The 23648-nt window shown below is 47.4% G+C and overlaps 1 protein-coding gene across 3 annotated transcripts in view; it reads left to right on the top strand.

Moving 5' to 3' along the window:
• Positions 1–23648, top strand: part of LOC110528585 (integrin alpha-7) — a 67946-nt gene that overhangs the window by 13580 nt on the left and 30718 nt on the right. For 2 of the 3 annotated variants that reach the window (XM_036984185.1, XM_036984187.1), the window contains exons 2-4: positions 19055–19262; positions 20864–21119; positions 22109–22240. In XM_036984185.1, coding sequence (XP_036840080.1) covers positions 19055–19262; positions 20864–21119; positions 22109–22240 — 596 coding nt within the window. Of the gene's footprint in view, positions 1–19054; positions 19263–20863; positions 21120–22108; positions 22241–23506; positions 23615–23648 lie in introns of all 3 variants that reach the window. The other variant, XM_036984186.1, reaches the window with a different exon arrangement.

Genomic DNA, 23648 nt, shown 5'->3' with positions numbered 1-23648 from the left:
AAGGAAAAAGGGAAACAAACGTATTAAATGATTTGTCATTCTTGTCTATCCGTTTTTCATAATTGTCCTTCAATTCATAAAAGGCTGAATCTAATATCTCCAGGGTATCAGGGTATCAGCCTCCAGGGTATCAGGGTATCAGTCTCCAGGGTATCAGGGTATCAACCTCCAGGGTATCAGGGTATCAGTCTCCAGGGTATCAGGGTATCAACCTCCAGGGTATCAGGGTATCAGTCTCCAGGGTATCAGGGTATCAGCCTCCAGGGTATCAGGGTATCAGCCTCCAGGTTATCAGGGTATCAGCCTCCAGGGTATCAGGGTATCATTCTCCAGGGTATCAGGGTATCAGCCTCCAGGGTATCAGGGTATCAGTCTCCAGGGTATTAGGGTATCAGCCTCCAAGGTATCAGCCTCCAGGGTATCAGGGTATCAGCCTCCAGGGTATCAGGGTATCAGCCTCCAGGGTATCATGGTATCAGCCTCCAGGGTATCAGGGTATCAGACTCCAGGGTATCAGCCTCCAGGGTATCAGGGTATCAGCCTCCAGGGTATCAGCCTCCAGGGTATCAGGGTATCAGCCTCCAGGGTATCAGCCTTCAGGGTATCAGGGTATCAGCCACCAGGGTATCAGGGTATCAGCCTCCAGGGTATCAGGGTATCAGCCTCCAGGGTATCAGCCTTCAGGGTATCAGGGTATCAGCCACCAGGGTATCAGGGTATCAGCCTCCAGGGTATCAGGGTCCAGGGTATTTTATTTATTTATTTTATTTCACCTTTATTTAACCAGGTAGGCAAGTTGAGAACAAGTTCTCATTTACAATTGCGACCTGGCCAAGATAAAGCAAAGCAGTTCGACACATACAACGACACAGAGTTACACATGGAGTAAAACAAACATACAGTCAATAATACAGTATAAACAAGTCTATATACGATGTGAGCAAATGAGGTGAGATATGGGAGGTAAAGGCAAAAAAAGGCCATGGTGGCAAAGTAAATACAATATAGCAAGTAAAACACTGGAATGGTAGATTTGCAATGGAAGAATATGCAAAGTAGAAATAAAAATAATGGGGTGCAAAGGAGCAAAATAAATAAATAAATTAAATACAGTAGGGAAAGAGGTAGTTGTTTGGGCTAAATTATAGGTGGGCTATGTACAGGTGCAGTAATATGTGAGCTGCTCTGACAGTTGGTGCTTAAAGCTAGTGAGGGAGATAAGTGTTTCCAGTTTCAGAGATTTTTGTAGTTCGTTCCAGCCATTGGCAGCAGAGAACTGGAAGGAGAGGCGGCCAAAGAAATAATTGGTTTTGGGGGTGACTAGAGAGATATACCTGCTGGAGCGTGTGCTACAGGTGGGAGATGCTATGGTGACCAGCGAGCTGAGATAAGGGGGGACTTTACCTAGCAGGGTCTTGTAGATGACATGGAGCCAGTGGGTTTGGCGACGAGTATGAAGCGAGGGCCAGCCAACGAGAGCGTACAGGTCGCAATGGTGGGTAGTATATGGGGCTTTGGTGACAAAACGGATTGCACTGTGATAGACTGCATCCAATTTGTTGAGTAGGGTATTGGAGGCTATTTTGTAAATGACATCGCCAAAGTCGAGGATTGGTAGGATGGTCAGTTTTACAAGGGTATGTTTGGCAGCATGAGTGAAGGATGCTTTGTTGCGAAATAGGAAGCCAATTCTAGATTTAACTTTGGATTGGAGATGTTTGATATGGGTCTGGAAGGAGAGTTTACAGTCTAACCAGACACCTAAGTATTTGTAGTTGTCAGAGCCGTCCAGAGTAGTGATGTTGGACAGGCGGGTAGGTGCAGGTAGCGATCGGTTGAAGAGCATGCATTTAGTTTTACTTGTACTTAAGAGCAATTGGAGGCCACGGAAGGAGAATTGTATGGCATTGAAGCTTGCCTGGAGGGTTGTTAACACAGTGTCCAAAGAAGGGCCAGAAGTATACAGAATGGTGTCGTCTGCGTAGAGGTGGATCAGAGACTCACCAGCAGCAAGAGCGACCTCATTGATGTATACAGAGAAGAGAGTCGGTCCAAGAATTGAACCCTGTGGCACCCCCATAGAGACTGCCAGAGGTCCGGACAGCAGACCCTCCGATTTGACACACTGAATTCTATCAGAGAAGTAGTTGGTGAACCAGGCGAGGCAATCATTTGAGAAACCAAGGCTGTCGAGTCTGCCGATGAGGATGTGGTGATTGACAGAGTCGAAAGCCTTGGCCAGGTCGATGAATACAGCTGCACAGTAATGTTTCTTATCGATGGCGGTTAAGATATCATTTAGGACCTTGAGCGTGGCTGAGGTGCACCCATGACCAGCTCTGAAACCAGATTGCATAGCAGAGAAGGTATGTTGAGATTCGAAATGGTCGGTAATCTGTTTGTTGACTTGGCTTTCGAAGACCTTAGAAAGGCATGGTAGGATAGATATAGGTCTGTAGCAGTTTGGGTCAAGAGTGTCCCCCCCTTTGAAGAGGGGGATGACCGCAGCTGCTTTCCAATCTTTGGGAATCTCAGACGACACGAAAGAGAGGTTGAACAGGCTAGTAATAGGGGTGGCAACAATTTCGGCAGATAATTTTAGAAAGAAAGGGTCCAGATTGTCTAGCCCGGCTGATTCAGAACATCAGCTGAACGGATTTGGGAGAAGGAGAAATGGGGAAGGCTTGGGTGAGTTGCTGTTGGGGGTGCAGTGCTGTTGACCGGGGTAGGAGTAGCCAGGTGGAAAGCATGGCCAGCCGTAGAAAAATGCTTATTGAAATTCTCAATTATGGTGGATTTATCAGTGGTGACAGTGTTTCCTATCTTCAGTGCAGTGGGCAGCTGGGAGGAGGTGTTCTTATTCTCCATTGACTTTACAGTGTCCCAGAACTTTTTTGAGTTTTGAGTATCAGCCTCCAGGGTATCAGGGTATCAGCCTCCAGGGTATCAAGGTATCAGCCTCCAGGGCATCAGGGTATCAGCCTCCAGTGCATCAGGGTCTCATTCTGAGTTTGTGGGAGACACTGACTGCAGAGGAGTAACAACTAACTCCCACATGGAATGAATGAATGATTTATCTGCACTTCAAGTCTCCTTTAGAAACCTATTTCTTATGTGATTATCTTCAAATAAAGTAATGCATTACCATTAATCAGAATGTAGGCACAACTTTTTCTCACGAGAGTTTCTTTGTGGATAAGCTGATTTTCTTCATGATTTGATTACACAGTGTCTGTAGCCTGTGCCCCACTTGCTTGTCTAAACAATAGCCTGTCAAAGTCAACAGAAGATGTGTGTCTCTCTCGCTCTCCAGTTGGCATTCCATCTCCCTTTTGGTGGAAATATAGCCTGGTCCCAGATCTGTTTGTGCTGTCTTGAAAACTCCTATGGTCATTGTTTAGTGTAACCGTGACCATAGGAGTTGGCAAGGCAGCACAAACAGATCTAGGACCAGGCTAGAAGTGTGTGTCATCATTGTCGTATGTGTCACATAAAGTGGAAGGATAAGCTTGTTAAAAACAGCTTCTGTGTGAGATCAGATGTGAGTCACAACGGAGGGTAGCCGACAAGCTGCCACTGAAATAATGATATGGGGAGCCTTCAAGCTGTCTGAGTCACACAAGGAATGGCTGCTCAGTCACTAACTGAGAGAGGAACTGAGCTCAGTGAGAGGGAGAGTGTCATGGGTTTGGGGGATGGGAGGATGGGTGAGGGAGGGGTGACTGGGGGATGAGAGGATGGGTGATTGGGGGATGGGATAGGGAGAGATGAGGTGACTGGGGGTAGGGAGGATGGGTAAGGGAGGGGTGACTAGGGGATGGGAGGATGGGTGAGGGATGGGAGCATGGGAGGATGGGTAGGGAGGATGGGATCACTGGGGGTGGGTGTGGAGAATGGAGGACAACTAGGGGTCCAGGTGGGGGGTGGGGAACAGGATCCTGTGTGTTAGGGTCAGTGAGCATCCTCCTCAGTAACCACATGGGAACCAGGGTGATTGGGGTGTGTGTGAGTGAAATATGACATAATCCAGAACATTAGTAGACAAGAACAGCTCAAGGACAGAACTACATACATTTAAAAATGCCACGTATAGCCTACATATAAATACAATGCACAAAATATCTAGGTCGAATAGGGGCGTGGCGTTGTGCCGTGAGATGTTGCTTTATCTGTGTGTGTGTGCGTGCGCGCGCACGCGCGAGTGTGTGAATCTGTGTGTGAATCTGTTTTGTGTGTGTGTGATGGGGACAATTAGTATATGAGGGTGAATGGGGTGACAAGAAGGGTGTTGTTTTGTCTCAATAATAGGGAGATGTGTCTTTAATAGTCCTATCAGTCAATTATAGATGTCTTTAATAGTCCTATCAGTCAATAATAGATGTCTTTAATAGTCCTATCAGTCAATAATAGATGTCTTTAATAGTCCTATCAGACAATAATTGATGTGTCTTTAATAGTTCTATCTGTCAATAATAGGAGATGTGTATTTGTTATTTTATGATGATCCCCGTTAGCTCTATCGAAAGCAGCAGCTACTCTTCCTGGGGTCCACACTAAACATGACATAATACAGAACATCAATAGACGAGAACAGCTCAAGGACAGAACTACCTCAATTTAAAAATGGCACTCAGCCTACATATCAACACACACACAAACTATCTAGGTCAAACAGGGGGGAGGAGCTTTATCTGTTTTTTGAAACCAGGTTTGCTGTTCATTTGAGCAGTATGAGATGGAAGAGAGGTCCATACAATAACGGCTCTGTATATTACTGTATGTTTCTTTCAATTTGTTCTGGAGCTGGGAACTGTGGAAAGACCCCTGGTGGCATGTCTGGTGGGGTAAGTATGTGTGTCAGAGCTGTGTTTAAGTTGACTATACAAACCATTTAGAATTTTGAACACATAAATGTTTCTTATACAAAGAAGAACTGATGCAATTAGTTTCTCCTCAACTCTCCTTAGCCAAGAGAGACTGCCATGCATAGTATTAATATTATCCCTCTGATTACAATGAAGAGCAAGACCTGCAGCTCTGTTCTGGGCCGGCTGCAGCTTAACTAGGTCCTTCTTTGCAGCACTTGACCACATGACTGGACAATAATCAAGTTTAGACAAAACTGCAGCCTGCAGGACTTGCTTTTTGGGGTGTGCTGTCATAAAAACAGAGCATCTGTTAATTATGGACAGACCTTTCCCCATCTTTATAGCCACGGAATCTTAACTGAACTAAATATAAATGCAACATGTAAAGTGTTGGTCCCATGTTTCATGATCTGAAATAAAAGATCCCAGAAATGTTCCATACAAAAAAAAAAACATATTTCTCTCAAATTCTGTGCACAAATTTGTTTACATCCCTGTTAGTGAGCATTTCTCCTTTGCCAAGAGAATCCATCCACCTGACAGGTGTGGCATATCAAGAAGCTGATTAACAGCATGATCATTACACAGGTGCACCTTGTGCTGGGGCTGTTCGAATACGGGCCTTTGTTGGTTGTCTGTCTCTCTGTAGACAATAGGCTATCTTTCTTTTATCTTCAGGAAGAATCGCAGAATCATTACACATTTTCAATTAGTTTACATCTATCCCTTTTTTGGTGAGTATTTTCTGTGTGACTGAAGACCATGTCAGCCTACTGAGCTAAGCCTAGGCAATATCTCAGGGAGGGAGCTAACACGAGTCTTCAGGAGGACATTGACATCGTGGGAAAATGTGCAGCTTTCTGAATGGAACTGTGAATGGATCACGAGAGAAGTCCTTTCTGTCACGCAGTAGTGTTTAATACAGGTGCACGCTGTGGCTCGTGTTGGCAGGCCAGGAATTCTGTGTGTGTGTGTGTGTGTGTGTGTGTAGGATTCTGTGGTACTGGTGGCTACATGAGGGCATTCCAACAGACTCTGTCACCTTCACACTCAACACCCAGATACCCCATCAAGCCAGGGGGAGAGGGAAGTGGGGTGTGTGGACATAGCATTAGGAATTAGAATACCAGAATGGTCATGTGATGGGATAAAGGTCAGCCATGTTGGTCAGGGAGTTGGTCAACCATGGTTTGCCAGTGCTGTGATAAGACTTTGTGTAAAATACTGAATTTGAAGAATTGATCTGCATTGTATGTTTTTTAGTTAGCTAGCCAGCCAGCTAGCCAGCCAGTGTAAGAGGAATAATTCCATACATTTTTCAAATTTACTGTCGATTCTCCCAGTTGAGTTTAGATTGAAAGTCGCGGCTCCGTCCACCTTATGGGAAAACAACACGAGGTCACCCCATTGGTTCATAGCAAAAACTTTACCTTTTGCAAACAACATTTTCTTGTTGTCTGCTTGTTTTAGTCAATTACAAAACTACATTTAAGAAAAGTACAATATGTCTAAAGATGACTTTTCAACATTGCCTTCTCCCTAGCATTTTCACTACTTAGAAAAACCTAATATTGTAGGACTTCCCTGATGCCGCTAGCAGCCACGTGAGTGAGTGCTAGCTAGCTACTGACCGGAACATTAAGCTAGCCACGACCAACAAAACAAACAAACGGACTAGAATGAGTGAACTAAATATTAGGAACCCCTGCTCTTTCCAGGACAAACTGACCAGGTGAATCCAGGTGAAAGCTATGATCCCTTATTGATGTCACTTGTTAAATCCACTTGAATCATTGTAGATGAAGGGGAGGAAACAGGATAAAGAAGGATTTTTAAGCCTCGAGACAATCGAGACATGCTTTGTTGTGTGTGCCATTGAGAGGGTGGATGGGCAAGACAAAAGATTTAAGTGCCTTTGAACGGGGTACGGTAGTAGGTTCCAGGCACACCAGTTTGATTGTGTCAAGAACTGCAACGCTGATGGGTTTTTTATGCTCAGCAGTTTCCCGTGTGGATCAAGAATGGTCCACCACCCAAAGGACATCCAGCCAACTTGACACAACTGTGGGAAGCATTGGAGTCAACATGGGCCAGCATCCCTGTGGAACGCTTTCGACACCTTGTGTTCTGAGAGGAAAAGGAGGGGGGTGCAGCTCAATTTTAGTAAGGTGTTCCAAATGTTTTGTACACTCAGTGTATACAGCTACAAGTAGTGATTTGAGATACAAACGGACTATACTAAACAAGTTAAATGTCTTGCCTGTGATGAAATGTTTTCCACAACATAGCTATGTATAGCCTACTTGGACACCGGGTCCCCACATTTCCCACTCTCCCACGCTGCATGGCCTGAAGCCACAGGGCTCTTCTCGCAGGCTCTATTTCCCTAAGTGGGAACACTGTGGGTTGGGACGTTTGACCTGGTTACATATACATTGAACAGCACAGCAGCTCTTCCGCATGTTTTGTTATTTCTGTATAACAAACAATCGATGACGAAGTTGGCTCTTCACAATGGGGGTCAATGGAAAGAATGTTTGTTTTTCCAAATTTGTGGTCGAGGGGAATTCCTTATGACTTAAATATCGACTCTGAGTATGTGTCAACATTCCATTCAAACAATGCAGTCAATCGACAGCCATACACTGGCTCTAATCAGTTGATGATAGGACTTAGACAAGTTGTGAATGCAAAAAGTACTGACATTGGATCATATAACAGCACTTAAAGCTTTCCAAGAAAACAAAATGTTACATATAGTTTAGAGCTCAGGAAGTTGGTGGCACCTCAATTGGGAAGAACGGGCTCATGGTAATAACTGGAGCAGAGTCAGTGGAATGGTATCATGTACATTAAACACATGGTCTCCAGGTCTTTGATGCCATTCCATTAGCTCCATTCCAGACATTATTATGAGCCGTTCTCCCCTCAGCATTCTTCTGTGGTTTAGAGGCTATTTGTACAGAAAATGTGTATAAAACCCATATAATTAATTATATGTCAATATTTTAGGTTGACAATAATTCTATTACACAATTTCTGATATGTCACATGCCTTACTTTTAGTTTCCTCCTTCAGTAAAATCAGGATTATGCTTCTACTGCCATTCATTCTAATTAGACTGTTTTTTTGAAAAATTTCTCCATGACCAATATGGCTGCCGTTTTTTTACCCATTCTGGAACACTTAATAGGATCTCTATGGGTGTGGATATCTGCCCTCCGTGGAGTATGGAAAGATGAGATAACTGAGAGAGGAGATGTTGTATTTAGCTGGCACAATGGTATATTGTGGACTGCAACACAAAAACAATGACCAACCTTTATTGATCTAATATTGTCCGATACAATTTTCATTGATTGAATTTTGATCGGTACTTTTTTTTATTGATTGCATTTCATTACAAATGGAACGAACAATGCATTTTGCAGTCGGCTTCATCAAGTCAATTTACCTTGAATGAGATGCACTGCTGTTTTCAGGGCTTCCTCTGTTAAATACAGATTAACATACAATCTGCATATAACAGAAGAAGCCTTGGAAACAGCAGTACATCTCCTTCAAGGTCAATAACATTGGCAGTGAACATTGTATAGCCAGAACCTATATATCTATAGTAACTACGTGTTGAAAGTGCTATGAATCCCTCTGTGAATTTCAGAATTGATGTGTGTCTTTGTGAGTAAAGCCTTATAGATAGTGTATGAGGTGTTTAACTTCATATGTACTGGATCTTTAGATTAGTATAAGCTTCTATTGCTGCAAATACAGGTTGGAAGCCAACGTACCAGTATATTCCTCTCAGCATACACCTAGCTCCACTTTCCTGCATGGAAGATGTTATATTGCCCCAGTGGACCCAAACACCTGCCTGTGTAATGTGTGTCTACAGTACATGCAATAACGTGGGAGAGTTTAGGTATTACCTTAAAAGAACTAGAGGACTAGATGAATGCTGCTGTTTACAGGGTTAAACTTTGTATCATGCTTTTAGTGATAACTTGTTTCTCTTACCCAGGTCCCCTTTATTTAGCTTACCTTAGCACAGATTCACTAGGTTATGGACGGTGGCTGCTCATACACCAGACAAGGGTTCAAATAGTATTTGAAATCTTTCCTTTAGCCTTCCTGGTGTGTCTGATGTGTAGGGTTTGGAACTGTTGTGACCTTTCTATTGATTCCATTGTGCCAGGCAAGTTCAATCAAGCTCAGATAAAGTATTTAACATGTTTTTAATAGTGTTTGAACCCAGGTCTAATAATAATGTCAGATGCTGTTTCTCATGAACTGTTTCCCAAATAGCAACCTATTCCCTACATAGTGCACTATATAGGGAATTGGGTGTCATTTGGGACACATTCATGTAGGTTTTGACTCATTAAGTAAGAAGATCACTTCTGTGGCATGCATGACTGCACTTCCATGGAAGTGTGTTGTGCTATTAGGGAAACAGTAAGCCTATGTTGTAGGGAGCTGTTAAGGTGCACTATGTGGGAATAGGGTGCCATTTGGAACACATGAGTAAGACTGGTGAAGGAGACGTTGAAAATAAAAGACTTACTGTCAGACTAGGGGGCTGGCTAGGTGGGTGGGTGGCTGGCTGCTCCACTAGAGGTGGCGGTGCAGGGTGGCTGGCTGTCAGACTAGAGAGCTGGCTGGGTGGCTGGGTGGGTGGCTGGCTGGCTGTCAGACTAGAGGGCTGGCTGGGTGGCTGGCTGTCAGACTAGAGGGCTGGCTGGGTGGCTGGCTGGGTGGCTGGCTGTCAGACTAGAGAGCTGGCTGGCTGGGTGGCTGGCTGGCTGGCTGCTCCACTAGAGGTGGCGGTGCTGGGTGGCTGGCTGTCAGACTAGAGGGCTCGCTGGGTGGCTGGCTGTCAGACTAGAGGTCTGGCTTGGTGGGTGGCTGGCTGGCTGCTCCACTAGAGGTGGCGGTGCTGGCTGGCTGGCTGTCAGACTAGAGAGCTGGCTGGGTGGCTGGGTGGGTGGCTGGTTGGCTGTCAGACTAGAGGAATGGCTGGGTGGCTGGCTGTGGGAATAGGGTGCCATTTGGAACACATGAATAAGACTGGTGAAGGAGATGTTGAAAATAAAAATATTTACTGTCAGACAAGGGGCTGGCTATGTGGCTGGGTGGGTGGGTGGCTGCTCCACTAGAGGTGGCGGTGCTGGGTGGCTGGCTATCAGACTAGAGAGCTGGCTGGGTGGCTGGGTGGGTGGCTGGCTGGCTGTCAGACTAGAGGGCTGGCTGGGTGGCTGGCTGTCAGACTAGAGGGCTGGCTAGGTGGCTGGGTGGCTGGCTGTCAGACTAGAGGGCTGGCTAGGTAGGGTGGCTGGGTGGCTGGCTGTTAGACAAGATGGCTGTCTGGTTGGCTGGCTGTTAGACTAGAGGGCTGGCTGGGTGGCTGACTGTCAGACTAGAGGGATGGCTGGGTGGCTGGCTGTCAGACTGGAGGGCTGTCTAGGTGGCTGGCTGTCAGACTAGAGGGTTGGCTAGGTGGCTGGCTGGGTGGCTGGCTGTCAGACTAGAGGGCTGGCTGGGTGGCTGACTGTCAGACTAGACGGCTGGCTGGCTGTCAGACTAGAGGGCTGGCTAGGTAGCTGGCTGGGTGTCTGGCTGTCAGACAAGCGGGCTGGCTGGTTGGCTGGCTGTCAGACAGGAGGGCTGGCTGGGTGGCTGGCTGTCAGGCTAGAGGGCTGTCTAGTTGGCTGGCTGTCAGACTAGAGGGCTGGCTAGGTAGCTGGCTGGGTGGCTGGCTGTCAGACTAGAGGGCTGGCTAGGTAGCTGGCTGGTTGGCTGACTGTCAGACTAGAGGGCTGGCTGGGTGGCTGGCTGTCAGACTAGAGGGCTGGCTGGGTGGCTGGCTGTCAGACTAGAGGGCTGGCTAGGTGGCTGGCTTGGTGGCTGGCGGTCAGACTAGAGGGCTGGCTAGGTGGCTGGCTGTCAGACTAGAGGGCTGGCTAGGTGGCTGGCTTGGTGGCTGGCGGTCAGACTAGAGGGCTGGCTAGGTGGCTGGCTGTCAGACTAGAGGGCTGGTTGCCTAGGTGGCTGGCTGTCAGACAAGAGGGCTGGCTAGGTTGTTGGCTGGGAGGCTGGCTGTCAGACAAGAGGGCTGGCTGGTTGGCTGGCTGTTAGACTAGAGGGCTGGAAGGGTGGCTGGCTGTCAGACTAGAGGGTTGTCTAGGTGGCTGGCTGTCAGACTAGAGGGTTTGCTAGGGGGCAGGCTGGTTGGCTGGCTGTCAGAATAGAGGCCTGGCTAGGTGGCTGGCTGGGTGGCTGGCTGTTAGACTAGAGGGCTGGCTAGGTAGCTGGCTGGGTGTCTGGCTGTCAGACAAGCGGGCTGGCTGGATGGCTGGCTGTCAGACAGTAGGGCTGGCTGGGTGGCTGGCTGTCAGACTAGAGGGCTGTCTAGTTGGCTGGCTGTCAGACTAGAGGGTTGGCTAGGGGGCTGGCTGGTTGGCTGGCTGTTAGACTAGTGGGCTGGCAGGGTGGCTGGCTGTCAGACTACAGGGTTGGCTGGGTGTCTGGCTGTCAGACAAGCGGGCTGGCTGGATGGCTGCCTGTCAGACAGGAGGACTGGCTGGGTGGCTGGCTGTCAGACTAGAGGGCTGTCTAGTTGGCTGGCTGTCAGACTAGAGGGTTGGCTAGGGGGCTGGCTGAGTGGCTGGCTGTCAGACTAGAGAGCTGGCTGGCTGTCAGACTAGAGGGCTGGCTAGGTAGCTGGCTGGGTGGCTGGCTGTCAGACTAGAGGCCTGGCTAGGTAGCTGGCTGGGTGGATGGCTGTCAGACTAGAGGGCTGGCTGGGTGGCTGGCTATCAGACTAGAGGGCTGGCTGGGTGGCTGGCTGTCAGACTAGAGGGCTGGCTGGGTGGCTGGCTGTCAGACTAGAGGGCTGGCTAGGTGGCTGGCTGGGTGGCTGGCTGGCTGTCAGACTAGAGGGCTGGCTAGGTGGCTGGGTGGCTGGCTGCCAGACTAGAGGGCCGGCTAGGTAGATGGCTGGCTGGGTGGCTGGCGGTCAGACTAGAGAGCTGTCTGGGTGGCTGGCTGTCAGACTAGAGGGCTGGCTAGGTGGCTGGCTGGGTGGCTGGCTGTCAGACTAGAGGGCTGGCTAGGTGGCTGGGTGGCTGGCTCTCAGACAAGAGGAATGGCTAGGTAGCTGCGTGGCTGGCTGTCAGACAAGAGGGATGGCTGGGTGGCTGGCATAGTGGCTGGCTGCCAGACTAGAGGGCTGGCTAGGTGGCTGGCTGGATGGCTTGCTGTCAGACAAGAGTGCTAACGAGGTGGCTGACTGTCAGACTAGAAGGCTGGTTGGCTGGCTGGCTGTCAGACTAGAGGGCTGGCTGGGTGGCTGGCTGTCAGACTAGAGGGCTGGCTAGGTGGCTGGCTGTCAGACTAGAGGGCTGGTTGGCTAGGTGGCTGGCTGTCAGACAAGAGGGCTGGCTAGGTTGTTGGCTGGGAGGCTGGCTGTCAGACTAGAGGGCTGGCTAGGTGGCTGGCTGTCAGACTAGAGGGCTGGTTGGCTAGGTGGCTGGCTGTCAGACAAGAGGGCTGGCTAGGTTGTTGGCTGGGAGGCTGGCTGTCAGACAAGAGTGCTAACGAGGTGGCTGACTGTCTGACTAGAGGGCTGGCAGGGTGGCTGGCTGTCAGACTAGAGGGCTGTCTAGGTGGCTGGCTGTCAGACTAGAGGGTTTGCTAGGGGGCTGGCTGGTTGGCTGGCTGTCAGAATAGAGGCCTGGCTAGGTGGCTGGCTGGGTGGCTGGCTGTCAGACTAGAGGGCTGGCTGGGTGGCTGGCTGTCAGACTAGAGGGCTGTCTGGCTGTCAGACTAGTGGGCTGGCTAGGTAGCTGGCTGGTTGGCTGGCTGTCAGACTAGAGGGCTGGCTAGGTAGCTGGCTGGGTGGCTGGCTGTCAGACTAGAGGGCTGGCTGGGTGGCTGGCTGTCAGACTAGAGGGCTGGCTTGGTGACTGGCTGTCAGACTAGAGGGTTGGCTGGATGGCTGGCTGTCAGATTAGAGGGCTGGCCAGGTAGCTGGGTGGCTGGCTGTCAGACTAGAGGGCCGCCTAGGTAGCTGGCTGGCTGGGTGGCTGGCTGTCAGACTAGAGGGCTGAATAGGTGGCTGGCTGAGTGGCTGGCTGTCAGACAAGAGAGATGGCTGGGTGGATGGCATAGTGGCTGGCTGCCAGACTAGAGGGCTGGGTTGCTGGCTGTCAGACTAGAGGGCTGGCTAGGTGGCTGGCTGGGTGGCTTGCTGTCAGATTAGAGGGCTGGCCAGGTGGCTTGGTGGCTGGCTGTCAGACTAGAGGGTTGGCTAGGTGGCTGGGTGGGTGGCTGGCTGTCAGAATAGAGGGCTGGCCAGGTGGCTGGGTGGCTGGCTGTCAGACTAGAGTGCCGTCTAGGTAGCTGAGGAGAGAAGATGAGAGGGATGTAGATCTACCCCCCTCCCATCCTGGATACACCAACTGTTACCCTGTAGCTGTAGTCAAATCAAAATCAAATCAAATGTATTTATAAAGCCCTTCTTACATCAGCTGATATCTCAAAGTGCTGTACAGAAACCCAGCCTAAAACCCCAAACAGCAAGCAATGCAGGTGTAGAAGCACGGTGGCTAGGAAAAACTCCCTAGAAATGCCAGAACCTAGGAAGAAACCTAGAGAGGAACCAGGCTATGATGGAAGGCCAGTCCTTTTCTGGCTGTGCCGGGTGGAGATTATAACAGTACATGGCCAAGATTTCCAAATGTTCATAGATGACCAGCAGGGTCAAATAAGAATAATCACAGTGATAACCCAGACAGACCAACCCAGACAGGAAGATCGCGTCAGTGACTCGACCCACTCAAGTGACGCACTCCTCCTAGGGACGGCATGGAAGAGCACCAGTAAGCCAGTGACTCAGCCCCTGTAATAGGGTTAGAGGCAGAGAATCCCAGTGGAGAGAGGGGAACCGGCCAGGCAGAGACAGCAAGGGCGGTTCCTTGCTCCAGTGCCTTTCCGTTCACCTTCACACTCCTGGGCAAGACTACACTCAATCATAGGACCTACTGAAGAGATGTCTTCAATAAGAACTTTAGTCTGCGTCTCTCACATGGGTAGGTGGACCATTCCATGAAAATGGAGCTCTATAGGAGAAAGCCTTGCCTCCAGCTGCTCCTTAGAAATTCTAGGGTCAGTTTCGGAGGCCTGCGTCTTGTGACCGTAGCGTACGTGTAGGTATGTACGGCAGGACCAAATTGGAAAGATAGGTAGGAGCAAGCCCCTGAAATGCTTTGTAGGTTACCAGTAAAACCTTGAAATCAGCCCTTGCCTTAACAGGAAGCAAGTGTAGAGAGGCTAGCACTGGAGTAATATGATCAAATTTCTTTGGTTCTTGTCAAGATTCTAGCAGCTGTCAATTGGCCCAGCGTCGTCTGTGTTAGGGAGGGTTTGGTAGGCAGGGATATCCTTGTCTCATCGCGCACTAGCGACTCCTGTGGTGTCTGGGCGCAGTGTGCGCTGGCATCCGGGTTGGTTGGGAATTGTGTGAAGAAGCAGTGCGGCATGGTTGGGTTGTGTTTCAGAGGACGCATGGCTCTCGACCTTCGCCTCTCCCGAGTCCGTACGGCAGTTGCAGGGATGAGACAAGACTGTAACTACTACCAATTGGAAACCACGAAATTGGGGAGAAAAAATAGGTGAAGAAAAATTATAATAAAAGATTCTAGCAGCTGTGTTTAGCACTAACTGAAGTTTATTTAGTGCTTTATCCAGGTAGCTGGAAAGTAGAGCATTGCAGTAGTCTAACCTAGAAGTGACAAAAGCATGGAATCATTTTTCAGCATCATTATTGGACAGAAAGTTTAAGATTTTTGTAATGTTACAAAGATGGAAAAAAGCTGTCCTTGAAATGGTCTTGATATGTTTGTCAAAAGAGAGATCAGGGTCCAGAGTGACGCCAGGTGAGATACACCAACTGTTATGCTGTAGTCAGGTTAGATACACCAGCTGTTATCCTGTAGTCAGGTTAGATACACCAACTGTTATCCTGTAGCTGTAGCCAGGTTAGATACACCAACTGTTATCCTGTAGTCAGGTTAGATACACCAGGTGTTATCCTGTAGTCAGGTTAGATACACCAACTGTTATCCTGTAGCTGTAGTCAGGTTAGATACACCAGCTGTTATCCTGTAGTCAGGTTAGATACACCAACTGTTATCCTGTAGTCAGGTTAGATACACCAGCTGTTATCCTGTAGTCAGGTTAGATACACCAACTGTTATCCTGTATTCAGGTTAGATACACCAGGTGTTATCCTGTAGTCAGGTTAGATACACCAACTGTTATCCTGTAGTCAGGTTAGATACACCAACTGTTATCCTGTAGCTGTAGTCAGGTTAGATACACCAACTGTTACCCTGTAGTCAGGTTAGATACACCAACTGTTATCCTGTAGTCAGGTTAGATACACCAACTGTTATCCTGTAGTCAGGTTAGATACACCAGGTGTTATCCTGTAGTCAGGTTAGATACACCAACTGTTATCCTGTAGTCAGGTTAGATACACCAACTGTTATCCTGTAGCTGTAGTCAGGTTAGATACACCAACTGTTATCCTGTAGTCAGGTTAGATACACCAACTGTTATCCTGTAGTCAGGTTAGATACACCAGGTGTTATCCTGTAGTCAGGTTAGATACACCAACTGTTATCCTGTAGTCAGGTTAGATACACCAACTGTTATCCTGTAGTCAGGTTAGATACACCAACTGTTATCCTGTAGTCAGGTTAGATACACCAACTGTTATCCTGTAGCTGTAGTCAGGTTAGATACACCAACTGTTACCCTGTAGTCAGGTTAGATACATCAACTGTTACCCTGTAGTCAGGTTAGATACACCAGCTGTTACCCTGTAGTCAGGTTAGATACACCAGCTGTTACCCTGTAGCTGTAGTCAGGTTAGATACACCAGCTGTTACCCTGTAGTCAGGTTAGATACACCAACTGTTACCCTGTAGTCAGGTTAGATACACCAACTGTTACCCTGTAGTCAGGTTAGATACACCAACTGTTATCCTGCCTGGAGCCCTCCAGCCTGTTCCCTCTTTACACATAGCTTTAACAAAGTAATTTTGCTCTGAGACATGACTGTTGACTTCTCTAAACACCATGGGAGTCTACACAGCCATGTCTCAGTGCAAGGAGTGACTTTAGCCTAGTCGCCAGATTGAACTGTATTGTATTAGCCTACTACCCCTCATTTGCTGTCATGACGTGACAATGAACACTGGAGAAGTTGACTCAAGCACAGAGTTCAGGAGTGGTTAGGAGTCACTCCAGGCTAGGAATGACTGTCTTAGCCATTTGTTCACACAGTAAATACATTATCTTAATCCAACAGCCCTACACCTGCCGTCAGTTTTAGTGTGGTACTGACGACTGACAGGCTAGTAATTCACCATGCTCAACCACTTCAGGCCTCTGTCTTTCTGTCTGAGCCCTATACTACCAATCAGGTTTGAAGAGGTAGCGAGGCAACTTTGGGTCAATTCTGAGTTCAACTTGGGATAACCGTTACCCCGAAAGTGGCTCACCTTTTAGCCAGGCAAATTTCTACAGCGACGTATCCTTGAGGACTAACCTGCTCTGGGGCAGGCTAACTGCATTTATCCTGAATGAAAATGCCTGAGCCACGAGTTGAGGACCAATCACATTTGAGGAAGATGACCAATTCAATATTTACCAAATAGTTTGCTAATAAAATGTTTTTTTGTTGTTGTGTGTTTAAAATATAGTAATATTAATTATTCACAACATAGCCTGCTAAATGTCCAAGAAAGCTTTTAATTCATGTTGCTTTCGGTACAAATGTAAATGTTTCTCTGCCTCTCCCATGGGTTAATGGTTCTGCATTGTCTGAATTAAGAGTTTGGCGTTCGACTAGACACGCTCAGTTACAAGCCTGCTAGAGTTAACGGCCGGCGGAAGAGCAATATCCACCTCCGTAGTCCGGATGAATCCTTAGCTGGAATGTGAAGTTAAGTGAAGCTACCCAATGTTGGAAAGCCTGGGTACATCTAGCTACTTACGTAGCATTCCCCTCAACTAGACCGTATTTATAGCCATTTCAAAGAATTGTCTCATTCTGAACATGACCCTTTTCTCTCTCTCTCTCTCTCTCTCTCTCTCTCGCTCTCTCTCTCGCTCTCTCTCTCATGCACTCTTTCTCTTTCTCTCTCTCTCTCTCTCTTTCTCTCTCTCTCATTATCTCTCTCTCTTTTTTCTCTCTTTCTCCCTCTGCCCCCCTTTAGCTCTACCTCTTTCTAATTCCCTCTCTTGACTCATTCTTCCTCTCTTTCTCACTTTCTCTCTCTCCCACTCCCCCCACTCCCCCACTCTTTCTATGTGTCTAGTTTCTGGGCCTGTGCCATGCGATGGCTGATAGGAGAGAGTGGAGAGAGAGAGAGAGAGAGAGAGAGAGAGAGAGAGAGAGAGAGAGAGAGAGAGAGAGAGAGGAGAGAGAGAATTGGTTGGTTGGAATGTTGTTCAATGGTGCGTTTTTAAATAGCCCCCTGGACCAGCCAGCCCCCTGGACCAGCCAGCCCGTATAAGGCAGAAGCCAGAGCCACTGAAAATGCAACCGTTACAAAAGATAGGAGGGGGAGGGAATCATGATAACACATAGTAGTATCAGTGATAGATACAACCTCCCAGTAATATGTTGATGCTTTGTGTGTCAAAGAATAGAGACCTCACTGAAAGTAACTGAGGTTGTTGTTAACAACATGTCAAATATACAACATCTAAACTAACTAGCTCAGGAGAGCAGGTCATACGTAACAATAATCGTAATTTATTACATTTCTATATCACGTTTCATAGAATCTCAAAGCGCTTCAAAAACAAACAAGCAATATATCATGACAGGTCAACCAATAGAGGCCATGTCTTTGAAATCTTTATCCTCCGAAGATGGAGAGGGTCAGTTCATGCCTTGAGTGGAGAGAGCTGGATAGAGGATGGTAGATGATGGTTGATGTAGTCTGTTGATGATCTTGTAGAGGTCAAGTCTGGGAACCAGCCTGAGTCTTATAGCCTCTGGACTTCTCCTCGTCCACTCTGTGCAACATCCATTTGGCTGATGCCTCAGCAGCTCTGGGTGCCAGAAAGATCACCACACAAAGTTCAGAATATTAGCCAGTCGTCCTCACTACGAGCTCTCTGCCTCAGCACTGCTGGATTCCTCTATCTGCCATTCCTCTCACTCTTCAGGCGGCTCCTCAAATTGGCAGCCAGGTGAAATTAAAAAGCTGGTACTGTGTCCAGATGCATTTTCCAAACCGAAACATTAAACAGTAGGGTCGGAAGGGTTTCCTGTTTTCTGACCATGTGACCTGTCTAGAAACAACTCCAGGAACCAATAAAAGTCCATAACTACAGTATGGTGCCCACGGTGTTTACAGGTCAGAGGGTGACTATTGGGCTTGTAGGTATGTTGCCAGTATCACCAGAACCAAATCTTAAGTGTGCTGGCCTGCTACTTAATCATTTGTGTTTCGATCAGTCTGTCATGAGAGACTGTGCTCCTGGTAACAGTTGTGTGTGAAGGAAGCTTTCCTGGCCTAAAAGACAGTGGTGGAAAAAGTAAACAACTGTCATATTTGAATAAAATGAAAGATAACTTAATGGATAATAACTCAAGTAAATGTGAAAGTCACCAAGTAAAATAGTACTTGAGTAAAATTATAGTATTTGGTTTAAAAAGATCCTTAAGTATCAAAAGTAAAAGTAAAACTACAGTGTGAATAATTTTAAAATACTTATATAATGCAATCCAGATGGCACCATTTTTCTTGTTTTTTAAATTTATGGATAGCCAGGGGCACACTCCAACACTCAGACATAATTTACAAATCAAGCATTTGTGTTTAGTGAGTCTGCCAGATCAGAGGCAGAGAGATCACCAGGGTTGTTCTCTTGATAAGAATGTGAATTGGACTATTTTCTGTCCTGCTAAGCATTGAAAATGTAACAATTAATTAATTTATAAGTCCAAAAATGGATGCAGCAACTACTCATTACCCTTTTATTAAATGGATACTCCCAGAAACAATCACATACAGTATGAAACAATATAATACAATTTGCTACGCCACAACACTTTCATTGTCCATTTCCATAGAAATTCATGTGTGTTTGTGTGTCTTGCTAACAGGATCCTGGTGGGGGCGCCGCGGGCCAGAGGACTGGGCATGATGCAGAGGAAGCGCCCTGGCGCTCTGTACCGCTGTCCAATCACAGGCGAGGAGTTTGACTGTGAGCGCGTGGACATCGATGGAGACGTAAACCTCGACTGGGAAAGCAAGGACAACCAGTGGCTAGGAGTAACAGTCAAGAGCCAGGGGATTGGGGGAAAGGTGGTGGTTAGTACACAGTACACAATTACACAGAGGTTTCCCTGAAAAACTCCAGGCCCTGGTTAGAGCCTGTAGCTCGGGTCCAGAGGTTTCCCTGAATACCTCCAGGCCCTGGTTAGAGCCTGTAGCTCGGGTCCAGAGGTTTCCCTGAATAACTCCAGGCCCTGGTTAGAGCCTGTAGCTCGGGTCCAGAGGTTTCCCTAACCAACTCCAGGCCCTAGTTAGAGCCTGTAGCTCGGGTCCAGAGGTTTCCCTGAATAACTCCAGGCCCTGGTTAGAGCCTGTAGCTCGGGTCCAGAGGTTTCCCTGAATAACTCCAGGCCCTGGTTAGAGCCTGTAGCTCGGGTCCAGAGGTTTCCCTGAATAACTCCAGGCCCTGGTTAGAGCCTGTAGCTCGGGTCCAGATGTTTCCCTGAAAAACTCCAGGCCCTGGTTAGAGCCTGTAGCTCGGGTCCAGAGGTTTCCCTGAATAACTCCAGGCCCTGGTTAGAGCCTGTAGCTCGGGTCCAGAGGTTTCCCTGAATAACTCCAGGCCCTGGTTAGAGCCTGTAGCTCGGGTCCAGAGGTTTCCCTGGTCAGTTTGAGTGGTTAGGACAGCGTTTTCCAAACTCGGTCCTCGAGACCCCAAGAGGTGCATGTTTTGTTTGCTCTTGCATTACACAGCTGATTTAAAATAATCAACTAATCATCAAGCTTTGATTATTTGAATCAACTGTGTAGTACCAGGGCAAAAACCAACACCTTGGGGTAGCCAAGACAGAGTTTGGGAAAGGCTGAGTTAGGAAGAACTCATGTTTGTAGAATAGCTAGCCATCTATTGTAGTTGTCTCAGTTATGCTGAGATGGTACTACTACTGCTCCTGCCTCTGTTCAGACCTGTGGGACCTCTTCAATGAACCAGAGCTGTGGGACCTCTTCAATGAAGAGGCGGCAGGTAGCCTAGTGGTTAGGGCGTTGATCCAGTAACCGAAAGGCTGCTGGGTTGAATCCCTGAGCTGACAAGGTAAAATATGTCGTTCTGCCCCTGAACAAGACAGTTAACCCACTGTTCCTAGGCCGTCATTGAAAATAAGAATGTGTTCTTAACTGACTTGCCCAGTTAAATATATATATATTTTTAAATGAATCAGACCTTTGGGACCAATTCAAAGAACCAGACCTGTGGGACCAATTCAATGAATCAGACCTGTGGGACCAATTCAATGAATCAGACCTGTGGGACCAATTCAATGAATCAGACCTGTGGGACCAATTCAATGAATCAGACCTGTGGGACCAATTCAATGAATCAGACCTGTGGGACCAATTCAATGAATCAGACCTGTGGGACCAATTCAATGAATCAGACCTGTGGGACCAATTCAATGAATCAGACCTGTGGGACCAATTCAATGAATCAGACCTGTGGGACCAATTCAATGAATCAGACCTGTGGGACCAATTCAATGAAGCAAACTTGTGCCCACCTTTACGAGATGTGTTTAGCATGTCTGTAGTGTACTAGACCATCTATTCCAGTTACTTAGCTTCTCTGCCGCCTCTGTCCAAACCTGTGGGACCTCATCAATGAACCTGCTACTCCATACCTCTCCTGTCCCTTTTTTCAGACGTGTGCCCATCTGTACGAGCTGCGTCAGCGCGTGGGCCTGCCGTCGGAGACGCGGGACCCCATCGGGCGTTGCTACGTGCTCAGTGAGGACCTGACCGAGAGGGATGACCTAGACGGAGGGGAGTGGAAGTTCTGTGAGGGGCGACCCCAGGGACACGAACAGTTTGGCTTCTGTCAGCAGGGTCTGTCTGCCGCCTTCACACCCGACAACCAGTTTATCATGTTCGGAGCTCCTGGAACGTACAACTGGAAAGGTACAGTGACAGGCCTTTTTTTTCTTTCTCTCATTGAGACACACCTGTATAAATACAGGTTAAATAGTGATGACCGACAGCTGAGGTGTTTCCACTGGTAGTTAAGTCAAAGCTTGTTGTCAGATGTTTTCGTACACGTCTTGTTGTGTCGATTCAGCTACTATACAGTATGCCTTTACTTATATGAATCCTAAAAATATTTTTGGCACTTTCTAAAATGATGGAGTTAGACTGAAAATATATTATTGGAGCTTTTTAGTCAGTTTTTCCCTTACAGTTGTCTTAGATGCAGAAGTGTACTGAAAAACAACTACCCAAAAGCCATCAATTCTGTTTTCATAAAATTACATGTATTTAAGTGGACAAATCATTGCCTACTGATAAGCCTACTGCCTGGCCTCCGCAGTCATACTGATCGATCAAAGTGATTGATTCCCAGCAGGTAGTTGATGGGCTGATGGATGGGAACTGTCATTATTTAATGTCAGGGATCAACATGGCTGGAATTATGGATCATTGTTTCATATATTAAACAGGCCTTAGGTGGAGTCACGATTTACATTATATTGTACTTGACACTTTCACTGTGGAACCCTAGAGATGGTTTACTTTGTCCTGTACATAACTGTTTTGTATGTGTTTGAAAATGAAAGTGTGTGTGTGTGTTTGGCAATAGAGAGAGAGAGAATGTGCTAGTGTGTGTGTGCTAGTGTGTGTGTGTGTGTGTGTGTGTGTGTGTGTGTCTGTGTGTGTGTGTGTGTGTGTGTGTGTGTGTGTGTGTGTGTGTGTGTGTGTGTGTGTGTGTGTGTGTGTGTGTGTATGTGTATGTGTATGTGTGTGTGTGTGTGTGAGAGAGAGAGAGAGAGAGAGAGAGAGAGAGAGAGAAAGGAAGAAAGGGAGCGAGAGGGAGAGAGAGAATGCTTGTCTGTGTCTGTGTGTCTGTCTGTGTGTCTGTGTCTGTCTGTGTCCTCTAACTCTGTTCCTTCCAGGAGAGATGCGCGTCCAGCTACTAAACCAGACTTTACTGGATCTGGGTTTCTATGACGACGGGCCCTATGAAGTGGCGGATGAGAAACAGCTGAATGCTCAGCTGATCCCTGTTCCCTACCATAGTTACCTGGGTAGGACCGTCCCTGCCCTGCCCAGCCCTCTCCTGCTCCTCTCACACAGCTGTCTGCCTGCTGCACTGTCTCACCAGAGACCACTGAGCACAGCATAGGACAGGACAGGAGAGAAGGCCAGGGAAGGATGACAACTGACGACACACTCTGCCCAAAATAAATACCTATCGCAGACCGAGAGGACTCAGAGTAGCTACCAACATGGGGCTAAAAAGGCAGACTGGCCCAGACCAGTGCGGTGCAGACCAGTAGTGGACTACATAGAGAAAAGGTGGCATTTCAGACACACCCTTGTACTGTTTCTCTCTTGTCCGTATTGGGCCACCCCTGACCCTGCTCTGTGTATCAGTGTGATTCACCAGAGCTCCACCTCAATATTCCGAATACTTTCCCACGTGAACTGGCTACTATAGGAATGGACCAATTATGAAGTAGCTACTGTAGGAATGGACCAATCATGAAGTAGCTAATGTAGGAATGGACCAATCATAAAGTAGCTACCGTAGGAATGGTCCAATCATGATATAAATGACACGCAGAGAGACTCTGTGCCCTGTGGATCAGGGTCAGAAATATTACAATATAATAATAGGATATTTAAGAATTATATTATTATCTCACAGTCGCCACGGCCTGTTGGTGTATCTGCTTGTAATAATGTAATTATAGTATAATAAAATATAGTATACAATATATATAAAGCTTGTACTTTGGTAGCACATTTCTGTCATGCCATACCGAAATTGGCTAAAAAAATACAAAGTGGTCTGGGGCCAGTCTATTTCATAGGCCATGCAGTTGGCTAAAAAGCGCAAACAGATCTGGCAACAGGCTATTTCATAGTCAGAGCAGTTGGCTAAACAGCACAAGCAGATCTGGGACCAGCCAAAATCATAGTCAAAGGAGTTGTCTAAAACAACATAGAGAATTTGGCTAAACATTACAAACTGATCTGTGACCAGGCTAAGTCTGTCTGCTCTTGGAGTCAGTGGGTTTGCGTTTCCCCCACAGACAGTTCTGGCAGTGCATTCTGGGTACAGTGTGAGTCAGTCTTGTCATCCTTCTGTTAGGTACCAGTGGTTTACCCACAAACCACTGGTACCAGGAAGAAGAAAACACACAATCACAGCACAGTCCTTTCTCACCTGCACTCCCTCTCTCTCTCTCCTTGTCACCTTGTTCCCCTTCACCACCTCCCCTCCTCCACTCCCTCCACCCCTCCCCTCCCACTCCTTCCTCTCTCTCTTCCTCTCTCTCGGGCCGCAGGGCTCTTGTTCATGGCTAGTCCCGATGAAGATGCGCTGGTGTACAAAACTCTGGAGCCACACTCCAACCGGCCCATGTTTGAGGACGTAGCTCAGAATAGCTACTTAGGTTTGTAGCTTGGAGTGAGGTGATTCATGTTGAT

This window comes from Oncorhynchus mykiss, chromosome 7, assembly GCF_013265735.2.
Source record: "Oncorhynchus mykiss isolate Arlee chromosome 7, USDA_OmykA_1.1, whole genome shotgun sequence".
Classification (NCBI taxonomy): domain Eukaryota; kingdom Metazoa; phylum Chordata; class Actinopteri; order Salmoniformes; family Salmonidae; genus Oncorhynchus; species Oncorhynchus mykiss.
Note: the sequence above shows the minus strand (reverse complement) of the source record. Positions and strands in the feature narration are given on the sequence as shown.